Here is a 20,006-nt window from a genome sequence, read left to right on the forward strand (position 1 = left end):
GGAAACTATCACATCAATATTTCATGGTCAAAAGTAGTAACCAATAAGATTCTTTAGATTTTAATACATAATAATTTGCTAACATATTTTTGTGACTTAGAAAATATTGAATGAAGCAGACTTTACTACAATGATGCAACATCTGATTTTACTAATTGCTTAAGAATATAATCCCAAATTGATAATTGTGTCCTCAAAATTGTACTCTAATATTAATAAAATTACGGTAATGTATAAAAATAATAATAGTTACCTGATACTTATTGATTAATAAATAAATTTATATTTTAAGGTATACAAATGACTCCTATCATGTATGGACATCATATTCAATGGTTGAGTACATTGGCTAATGGAAGAATCATATTATACGAACAAGATGCACATGATAATTCAATGTATAGAAACAAATGTTTATTACAGTGTTCTAAAGTTATACTTGCCACGTGTTAAACCAATATCAAAATTACAGATGAAAAATCTGTTAAATTTAAAAACAAAAGATATTCTACTTAACAATATAAAAATCCACAGAAATAGTTGGAAATCTTTGCAATTTTAAATTAAGATAATTATACATAGTTCATATTTGAAATTTAAAATTATGTTCATATAAACAGTAGCCGAATTAGAAATTAATTTGGGGAGGAGGGTATATTGTTACAATATATTTATAAGATAACATGCTGGTAGCAATAAAACAAGATTACAAGCGGGAGGTTATAAAGCCCAACCTTCTCCACAATAGTTTTGCTCCTGCATCTGAATAACAATATTAATTATATCTAGGTACATAATGAATATAATAATTAGATAATTTTTTTTAAGTTTTGATAGAAAAATAAGGATATTATAGCTCAATGCCTTGTTTTTTTTTTTAATTATTAAATACACAATTAATTAAATAGACGTAAAATTGTACTTGTGAAATATAATAAATTATTTGTGAGCAAAATTAAGATACTTATTATAGATTAAGAATAAGTATTGCACAATTGAGAATTTGAAAAAAAAAATATTACATACAAATCTAATTTGATTAATACTGTTTCCATAATACTAATAAAATATTATTTTTTAAACTATTTTATCTATAAAAATAAATTCAATTCTTAAATAAAATTATCATAATCTATTGATCACAATAAAAAATCTACAAAAAAAGACAATAGCATGTATTTCATCCAGGTAAAACAAGTACAAGATACTGAAACTAAAATATTTTTAATAATGAAAATTTATGTACATTATAGATTTTAAATAAATTTAAAAATGTGTACTAATACTAAATTGAATTAACAAAATAGATCTTAAAAAAAGTTAACAAAAATTGTGTATTTTTCAAAGTTAAAATGAAATTGAATAATTTATTACCTATTACTACTTTTGTGTGCAGTGCAATTTTTACTGTAAAAACATAATATAAAAAAGTTTGAATTGTGTAAACACATAAAAATAACACTTGAAATTTTTGAAATAATAATATTTTAAGATATTACGCATTTTTTGGTGTTCGGTATAAACTTAGAAAATGATTTTATATTTTTATGTTAATGAATGGACTATATAATGAAATATACTTATTAGTTATTTTTTTTGTTATGTAAAAGCAAGATTTTTAGGGGTGTTGACAGAAACTAACTTCTTAATGAGAAATACCTTAATTGTTATTTTAACAAGAAACTGATTCCCTTAAGTGCGGGAATGAATTAAGTTAATTGAAGGTCTAAGCAAATAAAGGAATAAGGTTTCAAATTTCCAAATCATTAATAATATCAATTAATTATTAAAAGGACGTGATATGCACATGTGCTGTCTCCATCTTACCAGGGCATAACATCGCAAATTTTACACTCAGCAGATCACGTGCAGATCTGTTAGTTTAAAATTTAAAGGTAAGATTATTATGTAGACAACCTCATTGGCTTTTTATCATATTTTAATTTTGAAGCGGAATATGAGTATTTTAAGATGTAAAAACTATTTAGTTTTAAAATACTCATAACTCGCTTCAAAATTAAAATATGATAAAAAGCCTATGAAGTCTACATAATAATCTTATCTTTAAATTTTATTATAGGTCAATTCGACTAAATTTTAAACTAACAGAGCTGCATGTGTTCTGCTGAGCATAAAATTTGCTATTTTATGCACCTGTAAGACGGAGACAACACATAAAGTTATCACGTCCTCTTAAGCTTTAAAATTCTTTAATATTCTTAAAGTATCTAACTTAAGTAAATAAGTAATATTACAGTAAAGAATACTTTCATAATATAGGATATATTTTACTTTACTTTTACACTAACTAAATGCTCAAGTACATTTAAACATAAACCATGTTAAATTATATTAATATGAATTTTAGTTTTAATTTATAGTGTATTAAACTTCATGCACATGTTTAAAAGTTGTAAAGCTTACAATGTAAACTAATCACAGTATTTGTTGTAAAAATATATTTAATTAATTATTACATTAAATTGGTAATATTGTCAATTATTAATTTATAAACATTAAAAAACTAAAAATATATTTAATTATATTATAATTTAAAACTTAAATTATACATTTTTTATTGGTCAGATTTAAAAATAACTATTTTTTTAAGAGTAATTTTTCACAGAAAAATATCAATCAAATATTATCTACAGTATAATGTGTAACGGTTAGTAGTACAATATTCTGTTAATAATTGTTGGGTAAGAGATGAGCATCAGTGACTGCAAAACAGGTTGTCGATTCCAATCATTGCCATGATATCTTTCTTAAGGTCGCTACACACTGCAGAGGTGGCGGTAAAATTCTTTTATCTTGGCGGTGCCACCGCGATAGCGGTAAAATGTGTCCGGCTTCATTTTGCCGCCACCGCTGCAGTGTGTGGCGATCTTTAAAGTTGGTACAAAAAATTGAGGATAATAAAAATGTATGACTTATAGATGCATTTTTTTATCTTGAATTTAGGATGATAGTAATCACTCTGTAATAATCTGCATAGTATCAATTGTATATTGCAATTAAATATAAAAATTGAAAGTATCTAAAAATATAGAAATTAAAACCATGATAAGTAATAACTAATAAGTAACACAATTGCATAAATTCTAAATATATAACATAAATATTGTTATTCAGTCTTTATAGTTATTTTATAAAGTACAAGCGAAAATATATCACTAAGTTCTGTCAGACTAATATAATAAGACATGTTGTCATAATACAATAAATTAATCATGGATATGAAATAAAAACTCAACGATTCCATTGACAAATGAGGAAAAAACAATTTTTTTGTGTATGTAAGACTAGACATATTACCAACTGATTCAAATTTCTTGATTAAAGGACCAGATAATGCAAAATAAACTATAAGTTCATCGTTAATAGTAATATGTTTACTAATATTCATCACAGAGTCATACAATGCATCTGGATCCAATGAAGAACCGAGATCATATACTTTGATGTGACGTTGGTTCCTAAAATATTTTAAAAATAAAATTTATTTTAAAACAAAATTATTATACAGGTAATAAAAATTGTGTACTTACGTGTATAGTAAACTTTCCTTTAATTGAGGAACCATTAACAATCCAACAGGTATAGAATATGTATGACTATGAACTATATAGGTATGAGATGCATGTTTAATATCTTGAAACAAATGTGAGATCATTGGAATCACACCAGCCTGGTGCAAATAACCATAAAATATAAATCCAATAATATTTGAGAAACACCAAATTGGAAGTATGCATTTTAAATCCTTTATGTAATGACTGGAAAAATACTTGGATGTAGAAAATACAATTGGTAATAAAAGAGGTAACAGAAATCTGGGTTCTTGGTGTGGAAAAATTGATAACAGAAATAATGGAATGATCACATTGGCCATCATCAAAGTGTTGACTTCATAAATATTTGGTAATAAGTGGAAGTGGTGATTAATAACTCTGTAAAAATATATAATATTCATATATTAGTAAATCAATATGAATATGTCAAATCCACATACTGAAATCACTAATTTTATGAACTGGATATCCACAGTGCTGTTCTTATAATTTGTGAGGCCTGGCCACCTGTGACATAACTCTTTAAATGGGGCCAATAAAGAAATGTGTTGCTTTCCACATTAGGGAAATAACACTCCCATAACTTTTCTCAAAAAAATGTAAACATAAGTTTTAATTTTACCTATTAGTTATTATCTTTACCAGTACCTCACTTAACAATTTTGCATTAATGCATCATACATTTATATACACTCATTAAATCAATATATATATATTTTATGATATATTATAAAGTAAATATTTATTGTATCATATTATTGTAGAGATCAGCAAATGTGTAAATATCAAGTACAATTAATTTACTATTTCAAGTTTAATTGATGTATATTATTAATAAATTTGTTGTTTTCCTGATTAAATGTCGTCCTTAGCTAGTTTTTTTATCCACTTTAATTTAGAAAATTATCTCTTAGCTGTTGCTATTGAACTGGTAATGAGAAAAGTAATAGTAAAATATTAGGCTATTAGCATCAACATCACCAACACTATTGCTGGAAATTTATTTTTGTTTAGGACTAATTAGATATCCCAAGTTTTATTTTTTTGGTCTGAGATTATACAAATTAAATTTAGACAATTTATCACTGGCTACTACTCATATGAACTGAAAAATTTTATTAACTGAAGAATCTTAATTTGTTTAGGATACTATATTATAAAAGACTATACACTTTTATTAACATAGTGTACAAGTATTTTGTATTTAATTATTAATATTATATTATAAAATAAAAAATAATACATTAATTGTTGTGTTTAAATAAGACAAGATTTTACAAGTGCGTAAGCGCTTAGACATGTTATTGTTAAATAATTTTTTTATACAAAATGTATTGATTTTTCCAATATATGTTATCAATTTAATTTTAACAGGGAATTTTAGTTGTCAGTGGATTTGAAATAACTTAGTATAATTCAATAAGTAGTAAAACAAAATTACAAAATTATCTTTTATACAGCAAAACCAGTTATAAAGGGATATAATTTCTAGTTCATTCTTCATCAATTGATTTTAGTATCGTATAATTCAGTACTACTAACTACATTATACAACTAGTTAAAGCCCACCAAATACTAAAATGCCCCATAAAATTAAATTATTAATGTATTGAGAAGAGCAATACACATTTTACAAAAAAAATTGTTTTATAATAATTACACAAAGTATACAATATAGCACAAAGTTAGTTTCATGAAACGGATGTTCATAAAATATATTTTTATCAAAATTCACAATGACTTTTGCTATCAAGTTCATAAAAGGAGTGATTTCACTAAGTGATTTTTTATCATTATTGTAGTGACAAGTATAAATTGTAAAGCTGTAAAATTATATTTGTGAAACTAATATACTTACATATTTATCAAAGAATTGAATTGTAAACGCCCTAGAAAGAGTAGAGTTAAAACATTGAAAAGCAATGGAATGTTAATTATGGCATGAGTCATTCGAAAATGGGTACCGTGTTCAGCCAAGTTTGATGCCTTTATATTATATTTAATGAAATTTAATGGTGTTATAACCAAACTGGCTTTGTTTTCTGTTATATGCTCAAAGTAAAACGAATCAATGAGTATAAACACAAATATTCCAGGCAGAGTACATAGAAATAATACGATAAGACGTATATTGAATATTTTCACAAAATGATCAATGTTCTTAGAAAATCCTCTGGAAACCCAATAAAATATAGGGGCAACAGCAAATAGTAAAAAAGTTGGTCTATTGAAGGTACCAACAGCTAAAATAGTACCAATTTCTAAACAATGAGAAAAATGATGACTAGGTAATAGGCGTAGCTTACGGCTCATCACTACTTTATCTGTTACTGTTGTACAGTATGCATACTTATTTCGTATTTCGTTTTCAGCAGCTATAACCTATAATCAGAATAAATATATAAAACAAATACATAAAAAAAAAATGTTTAACAATACAACATAATCTTACTTTATCTGAAACTGACATACTGTCAACAACTTTCCATAGCAAAAGAGATACCAAAGCCAATTCTATAGAATTGGTCAATGTCTTTGTACCAAATACAATTATAACATAAGAACTTGAAAGAAGTAACAAATATCTATTAGACTTAAGTTTGAGTATTTTGCATATCCTGAAAAATATGTAATCGATGATATTATTCTGTACTTAAAAATATACATTTTAACAGTCAAAATATGTTTTTATTATACAACTGTCATACTTATATAGTGAATAATCAGTTACAAATGACACTGCACAAGTGACTAATCGAAAAACAAACATCAATAGGAAAGGATTCCATGGAATTTTATATAATTTAAAAATCCATTTGGCAATATATAATGGAATGCCAAAAATTCCATATAGTAAACCTATACTTCTAACTGGCGCATCCTCATTGAATTCCCAAGGGCGATCATGTACAACTCCAAAGACATCACCTAAGATTAAAAATATTTATTTATTATTTTCATACATTATTTTTTGCACAAATATAATATATTTTCTTGAGTTCTATTTTGACTATAAAAATAGATTTATTAGTTTTATAGTGTTGTTCACACCATCTTCAAGTTAAACTCTTACCTATTAAAAAATATATATTTTAAACTCATGTTATAAACCAAGCATTAATTGTATCAGACACTCAATAACTGTAAATTACATTATAAATTTACTATTAAGTATAATCATTATACCTTATCAAATTAATAAAAACAAAGGAAGTAAATCAGATTTGACTTAAATGAAGAAAATGTTCAAAAAATAGAAAAACAGATTCACATTTAATATTGTCAGAGTGAGTGAATAATAAAATAATACATTTGTTAGATTACCAGTGTAATTATAAAACACATTTATTTCAAAATAAGAACCTCGAGATAAAACACTGAGAGTAAGACAACAGCTTAATTAACTGAGCCGTTCAAGAATTATCTGAACACCACTTACCGGTGATGATTTCGGTTGTTTGAAAAAATTCGTCAGGATGAACATATCCATTTTGTACGAAAACTGTGGATAATATTCTAAAAGCTGCCAAGAAACCATATTCCAGTGACATAATACTATTAATTATTATACAATCAATATAAAATGTTTGGGTAATTTTCGAGTTGAAGAGATATCGTTCGCCTGCCGTTTCGTCAATCGTCATTAACCAGTAACCACTAATCGGGCAGTAATCGCTATTCGGTAATAAAATATGATATTTTGTTTTGTTATCATAATTTAGACCTCCTAGAGTCAGAATGGATAATGTGAAAACGCGCACGCGCGGCGCTCTAACATCAACAATAAATAATAGAATATAATAGAAGCGACAGAATAGATATATAATATATCCCATTGATCACCGAAAAATATTTCTGTTTACCTTGAGCAGCAGCTGGAAGCTCGGCATGATGACCGGTATGATGTTGTAACCGTAACGAAATGCTTAATGTATTGCCTAATTTTTAAAAATTTTAATTATCAATATCACAGAAAAAAGTGATAACAGCCGAAACATGCTGTGATGATATTGTTGTATATTTGGTAAATAAGGAACTTACAAATAATAGGTTTTGCAACTATGGTTTTTACGTGTGTAATGAAATATGATATTTGACCATTTGTTCGACATATTTAAATATTTTTAATTGCCTCACATTATGATGAAGCTGATGTTGCCAGATAAGTCACTTTTATATCAAATGTTTTAAAACTTTTACAGTCATCGACTTTTAGATTATAAATTAAACACTTTCCAAATTTTTTGTGAGTTTTCATATTCCTCTATAGTTATATTTTTATCAGTGAGAGAACTATAAAAATATTCCATAGGAGGTAAACATGTTTCATTAAATTTTTCTTCACAATCCATATGCTCGTAGGGAAAGCTAACTTTCTAGTAACTAAATCTAAATGTTTTTTAGGAAAATATTTACTAAGTTCTTTAAATTTATTTCTTAAATTTAATCTCGAATCATTTCTTAAATTATTTGTAAACTTCTCTAAAGAACTAGGTAAAATTTTTAATGAATCTATAAATCTTAATTCTGTTTTTAATTTAATACATATTTCATCAGAATTAAAATTTTTAATCATCAGGATGCGATATTTAATTTTTGAAAAAGATATATATTTTTGATCATTCCCAAACTCTTTTATAAACAGATGGGCATCATTACCTGAAAGATTATGAAAAACAATTGGGATAAAATTAGGATTTTTGTAATTAAGATTACATATAGAATGTGCTGCTCCTCTATATTTTCCAGTTAAATAGTCATGATCCCGAACTTTTTTCTTATTAGATTCTGAGCGGAGCGATGAATGTATTGATTTTACCATGTTGTGTGTTTTTTTTTGTGTCAGTCATCATGTTTTGGGGCAGTAAAAGTGCTTCGATTTTTGACTTCAGTACCTCGTTTGATCAGAAAGTGAATCTAGTTGGTACTTTGGGGGGTCAAAAGTGAAAAATTCTTAATACTTTTCTAAATAATCGAGAAAAACAAACTAAAAATTAAGGGAAAAACGGTTAGGTTATTGTTTCAGTATTATCATGATATTCAAAAACACCAAATTCAACATATAAATTATCTTTTTTTTTAAATTTTTTCATATATTTTTTTATATCATTTTTCATTAATTTCAAATAATTATATTTGTTTTGTTTTTCTTGATTAATTGGTAATCCTTTGTATGTTTTATTATATCTAAAAGGTACAATTGTTTGATCTATATCATTTGTTTGATGACAAATAGATTTCAAATGAGCAGCCCAATTTTTGCTATCAACTGTTAAGTTACATTTATCACAATTTTTGGGAGGATATGTTTTTTTGATATTCATTTTATTATTATTATCAATTTCTTTAACTAAGGGTTCAGTAATATTTAATATAATATTCATTATTTATTATAAAACATATTATTTTTTTTTAGATTCAATTTTTTAATAGAATAATTTCGAATAAAAATAACAATTCATGGGCTTTGGAGACAATAATAACACGTCCGCCATCCAGGGACGTGTTAAATATAGATAAAATTACATAAGTTTATAGAATTTTTAAATAACAGTTAAAATTTTGTTTTTTGCATCTCTTTGTTATAAAAACTCCCTTCAACATCTTCATTGTTTAAATCTATAATTTTATAGGTTATACTGGTTATAGAATTTGTGTTTAAAATTTCATTAACTATAAATATTTCTCTTGTCCAATTATTACTGTATTTATTACCAAATGCTTTTTATAAGCTTTTATTCTTACTCTATCACCCACGCTAAATTTTATTTTTGATTTAGGTTTGTTTTTTGTAGAAAATAATTTGTTTAGAACAAGGTCTTCGTTAGATTTATTTACTTCACAAGGTTTCATACCAATATAGATCTATGTATATCATCGAAATTATATTCATCTATGATCTATTAAAGATTGTAAAATTTTAATCCATTTTTTAGATTTTTGAACTTCAAAATATATTCTCATTTTTCCGTTTAATGTTCTATTAAATCGCTCAATAATTGCAGATTTTTCTTCGTTTTGTGTATGATACATATGAATATTATATTTTTCCAAAGTTTGTTTAAAATGTTTATTTACAAACTCCAAGCCTTTATCAACGTGCAGTAATTTTGGAGGTTGATGTTTTTGTGATTAAGCTTGTTTTATTATTTTTTCAAATGTTTTTGAAACACTAATACCATCTTTATCTTTGAGTGGTAATGCCCTGGCAAATTTTGAAAAAGTATCTATAACAGTAATTATATAACAATAACCTTCATTTTCATTTGAATAATTTCTCATTTTAACTAAATCAGCAGCCCATAAATTATCAATACCTTTAGTGATAATCCTTCTTTTAGGAAATCTTAATCTGGCTGGTTTATGAAGTTCATTAGCTAATACAAAGTTGTCTGTATTATTTGAAATATTTTGATTTATAGATTTATTGGTGACGGGTTGTTCAATTTCAGGTGATGTTGTAAATTTACTTTTATTTGTTTTACAATCCAAACATTATGTTGAAATTCTCCATCGACCATAAACTGTTTGAATTTTAATAGGATTAAATTTTTTTGTTCTTTTTTACATTTAAGGCAATGTATAGTTTGTAATAATTCATCGCTCATTTTATGTTGCAAACAATTTTTTTTTTGATTTTTCCAAAAAATCTTTGGAAATGGTTTTATGGTTTTAGACTATCAGACTATGATGGGGACTTATAGAGAATTAAAATTAAAAATGTTTAATCCAAACATGAACATTCTAACATAAATAGCATCAGAGTTATACTTAAATCAAAAACATGAAGTGGAGGGTAAACTTTTAATATGAAGTGTAGATAAGTATACAAAACATGTATGTGCTGTTCCGACTTGATAATATCAAATATTAAATGAATTATCAGACTTTATAATAATAATAATAATAAAATATTTTAAATTGAAAAAAAATGCAAAAAATTTGCAAAAGTAGCCCCCCAGTTGAACAGACATTTGAGCTGGCCAGCTAATAAATTAGAAAAAAAATAAATATAAACTTTTATAAATGGTATTTATAAAAGTTTTATTCGTTTACCACAACCAGAATTTATTTAAATATATTTATTTAAATATCATATTTAAATAAATTAATTGAACCGGTATTTTTATCTTATAATAATAAAAAAAATCAAATTGAATCTCCTTGTTATTATAAATTAGATGAAAAATTAAAAAAAAATTTAGGATTTTCAATACAGAATTTGATTTTTCATTATTTGTTAATACTTTAATGTATTGTCCTACTTCCAAAGAAAAATATATAAATATAGACAAAAAATGTACATTTAGATTAGGTAGGTAGAAATGGTGAAATACCAAAGAGAGAAATTCCAATAGGAATATACACAATAAATTAAATTGAAAATTTAATGAATTGTTATGATTTTCCTAAAATAAGTCTTGAATTAATTGATGGTTTTTTAAATATTACAGCCTCAATCGGTCTATGTTTTAAAGAATATTTATCAAAATGTTTAGGTATTTTTTATATTGGATATTTAATCCCTATAAATATGGTATGGCCTGATTCATGGAAACTAGCTCCTGATATTGAATATAAAATAACAGGATCAAACAAACCAATTTTTTATACACAATGTTTAAAAAAAAATATAAACGGTGTTATATTTAGCCAAACAAATAAATCTGATAAAATATATAACACTGAAACTAAAGGTAACTATTCAATTGATGAATTGAATAGTTTATTACCTTCAAGTATCAAATTACAAAATGATAATAATTTTATTAAATTAACTTCAAAAAATCATTGTTTGATAGACGACAATTTAAAATTAAGTTTAGGGATTGATAATAATTTTTTATATAAACATGTAGGAGATTCTGAAAAATTAGATAATAATATAAATAAACAATTTACTCATTGCAACATAATTGAAAAGTCTGTTTCATCTATTGATGAAAAGGTTATCGAAGAGGAACTTTTGTTTGTTTTTTTATTATGATTCAAATAATCTTTTTATAAGATGTAATCCAATAATGTACAGACAAGTAAATGTAAGAACAATTCAAAATATAAATATATATATTCTTGATCAAAATGGCGATATTGTTAATTTTGGTGATGATTTTATTGTTTATCTTGATCTAATTGAAGAAAAAACAAAATAAATATTAAAATTATTTTTCAATAGAAATATTTCTATTAAAAACACAAAAATTTATTCCAGTGGAGTACTCAAGAATAGGGGACACATTATTGTTGTCACAAAGACATGAAAATAATTTTCTTAAAAGAAGTGTAAATCTATTATTTAATTTAACCAGTAAAAGATTCTTCAATTGTTCCTTTTTCAATATCAAATAAAAATTCATCGCTTCTGACGAAAAATACATAGCTAATTGTATTTTTAGGTAAATCTTCATTGAAATCCGCATGTAAAATAATATTTTGTTTAGTTGCAGAAATATTTGTTGGTTGTCTAGTCATGATTACAAGATATATTGTTCTAAATGTTTTAAAATCGTTTGGATCATTATACGTCAAAGGAAGTTCTTGATGAGTTTTATGAAAAGTTTTTTTATAATCCATCAAACTATCATAAGCTTCACAATATTTTTCATTCTAAAAATCTAGATCTTGAGTTTCTTTAGGATAACGTCTTCGTTTATTTCAAACCTAAAATTTTTCACATTACAATGATCAAATTCACAAGGATCATGTTCTTGAGTATTTAACTTGTTTGTTTGAAATACCACACCGGCAAACAAAGGACTATTAAGACTTCGATATTGAGTTGTTAAATCGAGTTTTATAGTTTTTCCTGATATATTTCTTTCTTCGATACATTGCCATGATTTAAAATTAAAAATATTTTTTTTTCTTGAGAAACTGTTTTTAAATCATTTAACAATAAAACTGTATACATAGGATTGAATTCTAAAATTGAAATTTTAAGTGTAAATTCATCAATAATAATTTTTCCATCTTCTGTTCCTATAACAACTTTTTTTAACAATGCATCATCATCTGTATTTCTCGTAAAAATTATTTTCATATCACCTTGGAAAACAGGATATATTTGGTCTTTAAACCATCCTAATCCGAATTGTGATAATTTACCCACAACATTAAAACGACCTCTGCCTTTATATTTGCTTGAAAATCCTGAGTTTATAATTGGTCCGTTTGGATCCACAGAAAAATCTAACACATCTTTAATTGTACTAGCAACTCCTGGATTTTCGATTTCATCCAAGACTTTACCATGTTTTTTAACTTCAATTCTAGTAAATAAAAATGCAGGAAAATTATCAATTAGTTGTATTTTTGATTCTTTAGGATAATCTTTTCCATCTTTTTGCAAATATCTACCATAAATATAAAACTTTGCATCTTTAATGTTCAGAAAATCATCCATATTATCTATTCTAAAAGTTGTAGATTTATTAGGTATATTAAGTTGTGAATAATTCGCACGTAAAAAAGTTTTATATTGAGATCTTTCAATATATTGATCGTATTTTTTAAAAATATTATACATTATTATTTATATAATAGCAAATATATATTTTATAAATGGATAAATTAATGGTAAAAAAATATACTGAAGATGATAGTAAAGCAAAATCTTTATTTGAAATACCTTCACGAGGTTTAGTGGTAGGAGCATCTGGCTGTGGTAAAACAACTTTGTTGTATAATATGATTATAAGTTATTGGATTCCATATATATAGATTTTTACAAAAAATATTAATCAGCCAGTTTATAAAAAATTTAAAAAAATATTTGATGGAATATCTTCTATAAACATTCATTTTTCTGATGGTGATATAATATCTGTTGATGATTGTGAACCTAATAGTGTAGTGGTTATTGATGATTTTCTTTTAGAAGATCAAAAGTTGATAATGGAATATTTTATAAGATCGAGATCAAAGAATATTAGTGTTATTTATTTAACACAAAATTATACTTCAGTAGATATAAAAACAATAAGAAATAATTTAATTGTTTTTAATCAGTCAAATTATTATATTGAAAGAATATGGCCCGATTTTATTAGCAAAATTATACCATTAGACAAATTTAAAGAAATTTTTAGAACTTATTGTAAAACATATAACAAAAAAAAAAAAAAATAAAAACATATGGTTTCGTAAAACAATAGACATAATAAAAAATTTGATCTATGACAATAAAGGTAATAATGTTTTAAGTATTGATGAACGATGAAAATGATTTTTTTATTTTTTATGTAATAAATGGATATCAAACAAATTAAAAAAGAATTTAAAAATTAAATATAAAAAAAAAAATAACATTTGAAGACCAAAACAATTCCAAGGTAGGAAATAACTAAGAAAACGAATTCAAAAGATGATAATACCACCTTATAAACCTAAAAATCCAGAATTACAACGATTAATGAGTACAGAGGAGACTTTTGAAACTCCAAAAAATTCTCGTAAAAAATCAATAGCTAATTCTCCAATGCCTGCAAATATTATAAAATTAGGTCCTATTGCAACAAAATATCTACCAACAGTAGAACCCAATAATTGTTTTGAAATATATTATAAAAAATATTTTAAAGATCATATGATTGGGAAATGTATAGTAACATTTGAAAATGATGATATATTTTTAAATGGAAAAAAATATAAAGGAATTGTAGGTTTTTGGAGATTATTAACTCATTTAGATGTTACCAAACCTGAATATTATACAGATGATGACTTTAAAATATATAAAGAAATATTAATTGAAACTGATTTTATATATCAAAACAATGATAAATTAACAGGAAGAGCTAAATCAAGTGGTGGTGCAAAATATGTATCAATGATTAGCAATATTTGGAAAGAAATGAATGAAAATAAAAGGTTAATAACAAAACCAATAGGAGAGGGTTTAAGACAATACACAGATGATCGTATTGAATATTGTTATATTGATAATATGAAACAATTAACAGACAGATTACAACTTATTTCTGTAGAAGAAAGAGCAGGAAATAACAATTATCATAACGAAAAACTTGGTATTCTACATTTATGTAAAACAAGTATGGAAAAAATGATTGATACTCCTAAAGGTATTGAATATTTATTGATTCCATAATAAAAAAAATATATTTTATATCAAATGAAGAAAGAAAAGGAAATAATATTTATCATGATGAAAAACTTAATATACTTAATTTTTGTATTAGAGAAATGGAAAACTTAATTGATATTCCTAATAATGGCGCATATTATTTATATTCATATGTTTCGTGTTCACCAAAGAAAATTATAAAAGGTTCAGGATTTATTAATAATTTTTTGAATTGCTCATTTTTACCTGAATTGCATTGGCCTGTAGGTTATAATTATTTAGGACCGGGAACAAAATTTAAAAAAAAAAATAAAAAACCTATAAACAAATTAGACGAAGCTGCAAGAGATCATGATTATTTTTATAAAGATCATATAGATACTAAAACAAGACATGAAGCCGATAAAATTTTAGAACAAAAAGCAATGGGAAGATTTAATGCTCCTGATACGGATATCAACGAAAAAATTCCAGCTTTTTTAACTGCGTATACAATGAAAACAAAAAGACATTTAGGAATGAACTTAGTATTTGAATAATTTTTTTAATATTTTGTATAATAAAATGTGTTTTAAATTAACTGAAAGCCAGAAAAAAAAAGTTGTCTGAAGCTTATAAAAATAATACAAAATATGCAATAATTCAAATTGCTGGTAATAAAATATATAAAGGAGAAAATATTTTTTATTTTGATCAAAATCAAATAGATAAATTAAAGAACAGTAAGGAAAAAAATCTGGTGTACGGTAAGAGATTACTCTGAAGCAGATTAAAAAAAAAGAAGGGGGATTTTTACCTTTAATTTTACCCTTTCTAGAAGGTGTAGTAGCAGCTATAGTTGTATTGTATGATAGTTATAAAGATAATAAACATAAGAAAAAAATGGAAGAAGAAACAATTAGACATAATAAAGAAATGGAAAAAAATAAAGGTTCAGGATTGAAGAAAAATAAAAAATAAAAATCGAAGAAATGAATAGTTTTGATATAAAAAAATGTAGAAAAAATATTAAAGTTTTTAAAGGAGTTTACACACTTTTTTGGATCAAAGATAATAATATAAATATCGAACCTTTAAGTAACTCTGATATATATCAATTTGGAAATAATATAAACAATTTTAGAGGGCGTTTCATGCGAAATGAATTACCTATGAAACCATGGATAAATTAATGTGGAATTCTTAATTTAAATGATTCTTCTCAAAACGGTTCTCATTGGGTTGCAAGGAAATAAATGAAAAATAAAAAAATATATTTTGATTCTTTTGGATCGCCTTCTCCTAAGGAACTCCTAAGTTATTTAGGCAAACATAATCTATGGTATACCGCTAGAAAATTTCAAGATTATAATGATCCACCTATCTGTGGTCATTTGTGTTTAGAATTTATTGAAAATTATAACAAAATTTATTTAAATAATATATCTAATACATATATTGAAATATTTTTAATAGAAATATTTCTATTAAAAATGATTATTATTTAGTTATTCAAAAATCTTTGGTAATTTATCTTGAATAGTAAATGTTTACAATTCTTAAGCATATCCTCAAGTTCCTCGATTTCTATCATATATTTTCTATATTGTATTTTATATGATTTGATGTGATCTCATAATGGATTAAAAAATAAATTGTCTTACATTTATTATTTATAAATCGTGTTTGTTTCTCGATCGTGAGATCGTTGATATACTTTACATTGTATTTCACGTTCTTTGATTTGATTTTCTAACAGTTTAAAAAATTCACAATCGTTTTTATTTTTCATTTCTATTATTTATAATAATAGAAATATTTTTTTTTTCAAACATCGATAATAATAATAATATATCAATTCATAGTCTAAAATTCATTCCAAAGATTTTTTTGACTAACATCCTCAATTTTCTTTTGAAAGATTTGCATTTGTGATCTATTTGTGTTTAGAATTTATTTTAATAAAATATATTAATATTTTTTAATAGAAATATTTCTATAAAAAAATGACGATTATTTAGTTATATTCTAATCATTTTGTTTTCGCTGTGTATACCTCCCATACCAAGGCAGCATATTTTAATATTTCCTAAATCTTGAACAACACAAATATCATGAAGATATTTGAAAAAAAAGTACCTGTTGTAATTATTAAATCATTAGCTACCTTACAAACGTCGAGCCATGTTGGTGATTCTAGTATTTTAGAAGCATAAGGCTTCCCATTTCCAGAAATATTGTGTCCATGATCGACAATTACAATATTTCCTTGAATTGGAATTTTATGTAGATTATATTTCATTATTTTAATATTTTCATAGTATTCATAATTAATAAAGTTCACATGGATTTTATCATTTAATATAGATTTTTTTATTTCGTTTTGCATTTCAATTTCTTGTAATTTATTAAAATGTTTTATAGATTCCATTGTTTATTATAATTTTTATTTTTTTAAAATAACATATTCAATTTCTTTTTAAAGATTTTGCATTTGAGGATTTTATTTTATTTTTGTGATCTATTTGTGATTTAATCAATTTTACTGATATTTTTATGTTTAATTACAGTTTTCTGATCTTTTTATGTTTAATTATATTTTACTGATATTTTTGTGTTTTATTCAATTTTACTGATCTATTTATGTTTTATTTCATTTTGTATTCTATTTCTGATAAAGTTTACATTTTGTGATGATTTTCTGATTAAAATCCATCTTGTGATCCTTTACTGATATTTTTATGAAAAGTGTGCTCAAGTGCCCCCTATACTACTAATATTGATGCACATGCACCTTACCTTATTCGCACCCGTGTTTGAATGCGCAGTTGACGTAATAAGATAAATAAAGGTTTTTTTTATTAAACACTCAGATTAAAGGAAAACAACACTGTTAAATTTCGATTTAAAAAGGAAACGGTCCAGCTGTCGCTCGCAATGTCTAATGTCAAAGAGTTTTTAGTTGGTCCGGCACTATTAATAGTGGTGCTCGTGCACTGATGAGAGGAGACGATGTAGTCAAGCCTGCCAGAGTCGTAGACGGCTCCATAAAAGGCCTCTGCGTTTCCAAAGAAATTTGTCTTAGTCCTTGGAGGCAGAGACCCTGATTGGGCCATCCCTTGATTCCGACGGCACACGAAATAGATCAAACGTGCGGTGACACATTGTCACAACTACGTCTGGGTTCCTACGTGACCAAAAAATGCAGATTGATCCTTCCATCAGTGATTAAATAAATTTATTGGGGTTTAATGGTTATCTGCGGGCAACAATTTTACCGTTATTTATTTTATTTAATAAAAATAATAAATTTACAATCATGATATGTAAGCATATCATAACAGAGTTGAAACAAATTTTAATAATTATGATCTATCTATGAGGTAGGTTATTATTATACCTATATAGTAAATCCTATTATATATTTAAATATTTATGTTATTTAAAAATGTATAGAGGTGACTGTTGTCTATAATAGTCTCTATATCGGGATACAGATCGGGCTGACTGGCTATGCCAACAATATATAATAATATGATCGTATTCTAGGTAAATTCTTGTGTTCTGGTTATCTCATCAAATCCGTCGAGGCAGACATAAATGACGAATCAGTAATCTGTAAGTTGTTACAGCCAGGGTGCCAAAACGCGCGAGTTTGAATCCAGGATACCCGAAATATTTTAATTCGTTTTGACAGCGTGCAGTGGTCTTTAGGGTAGAGACTTTGGTTAGGTTAGGTTGATTCTTCTCTCAAAATCGGGGTTGGTAAATTGAGTCCCGGGGAAAAATAGGTAGTAGGAAAGTTGAGTCCCGGAAAAAATAAGGCAGTAGGTAATTTGAGTCACAGGGAAAAACGATTTATATGCATTTAAAATTTAAAAATGTGCACTATACAATTTTTATTTGTGATTAGTGGACATTCATGGACTGCATGTATATGATTTTGAAAATAGCAACATGCATTTTTATTAATTATATAATTATTTTTTATGCAATAAAAATGCATGTTGCTATTTTCAAAATCATATACATGCAGTCAATGAATGTCCACTAATCACAAATAAAAATTGTATAGTGCACATTTTTAAATTTTAAATGCATATAAATCGTTTTTCCCTGTGACTCAAATTACCTACTGCCTTATTTTTTCCGGGACTCAACTTTCCTACTACCTATTTTTCCCCGGGACTCAATTTACCGCTTTCAAAATGTACCAAACTTATCTCGGACTCAATTTACCTAGCCCCGTCAAAATAACATCCGAAATGTTCTTATTTTCTTAATATACCTCTGAAAGGTTTATGGCCCATTTGTGCGGAGTACTGCACTTTAAGGGCATCATCGTGTGGTTTTATATTAAGGCACAATATTTAGGAAATATGCATTTTCATTGTCGTCGACCATGCATTGGTGTTGGTCGTCAAATACCTATTACGTTTTAACGCCATCATTTAAACGCAGTAAGTGCTGATGATGACTATATAGTGTGTGTAATTGTATGCTGGCACTGGACTATTTACGCACGTGCTGTACATGGTCACATGAAATTATGGAGACATCTAAACACACAGATATAGATAATAAATTAGATTGCTAGGCTCTCTATACTTACGTTTAAGTCACATATCTGCCATTATATTAGTAGGTAATTTGTATCTTGCCATGTCATCGCACAATGTGTCACATATTTGACAATAATTTATATATTGCTATTTTATGCTCAACTTTTTTTTAAATTTCCACTAATAAAAAGCTTATGAAGAGCGTTGTATTATATTTTTAAATTTTTAGACATTTTAATAATAAAAAAAAATTAAATTAAAATTTCTCATGCTTCATCTAACTACTCTTATTTTTTTTTAGAGTTCCACCAAAAACAAAATCAATTTATTCTAAAATTAGTTTGTGAACAAACCTGAGTTTGTCCTTAATTTTTTGTTTGTTTTTTTGATGCTTTAGATATCTACTAGTAACCCGACCCTTTAACGTACCAACTCAAATCATTTTCTTACTCGAAAAGATGCTGAAGTAGAAAATCGAAGCCCTAAAAGGTGATGACTGATGAGTCATGATGATAAGATATCAATGATGAGTGATGACAGACAAAAAAAAACACATATATCATTTGAAAATCAATATATTTATCATTCCACAGAGAATATTCTAGTAATAATGATACAGTATAAAGGGAAAGAAAAAATTGAGATACAATTAGCTGTGAAATAAAAATAAAATAAAGATAATGTATAGGTAATTGTAATGTGTAAGGGATATAATTATTACAAGTTATATATCTTAAGACTTGAATATAAATGATAAAAAATAGGTTAACAAATGGGAAGAAATAAAAGATTTTATCCTCCCTCATC

General features: G+C 25.6%; 1 protein-coding gene across 1 annotated transcript; it reads right to left on the bottom strand.

Annotated features, from left to right (window-relative positions):
• Positions 1-392: 392 nt before the first annotated feature.
• LOC107165415 (phosphatidylinositol glycan anchor biosynthesis class Z) lies at positions 393-7,408 on the bottom strand. Its single transcript, XM_015513626.2, has 6 exons — positions 7,015-7,408; positions 6,284-6,503; positions 6,028-6,193; positions 5,434-5,957; positions 3,552-3,953; positions 393-3,479 (listed from the first exon to the last, which is right to left on the bottom strand). Exons 1-6 carry the CDS (start codon positions 7,217-7,219, stop codon positions 3,128-3,130), a joined length of 1,869 nt encoding a protein of 622 aa, XP_015369112.2. The 5' UTR covers positions 7,220-7,408; the 3' UTR covers positions 393-3,127.
• Between the last annotated feature and the right edge of the window lie 12,598 nt (positions 7,409-20,006).

The sequence above is a fragment of the Diuraphis noxia genome, unplaced genomic scaffold, assembly GCF_037042655.1.
Source record: "Diuraphis noxia isolate RWA-SAM2 unplaced genomic scaffold, SU_Dnox_SAM2 contig0009, whole genome shotgun sequence".
Taxonomy (NCBI): domain Eukaryota; kingdom Metazoa; phylum Arthropoda; class Insecta; order Hemiptera; family Aphididae; genus Diuraphis; species Diuraphis noxia.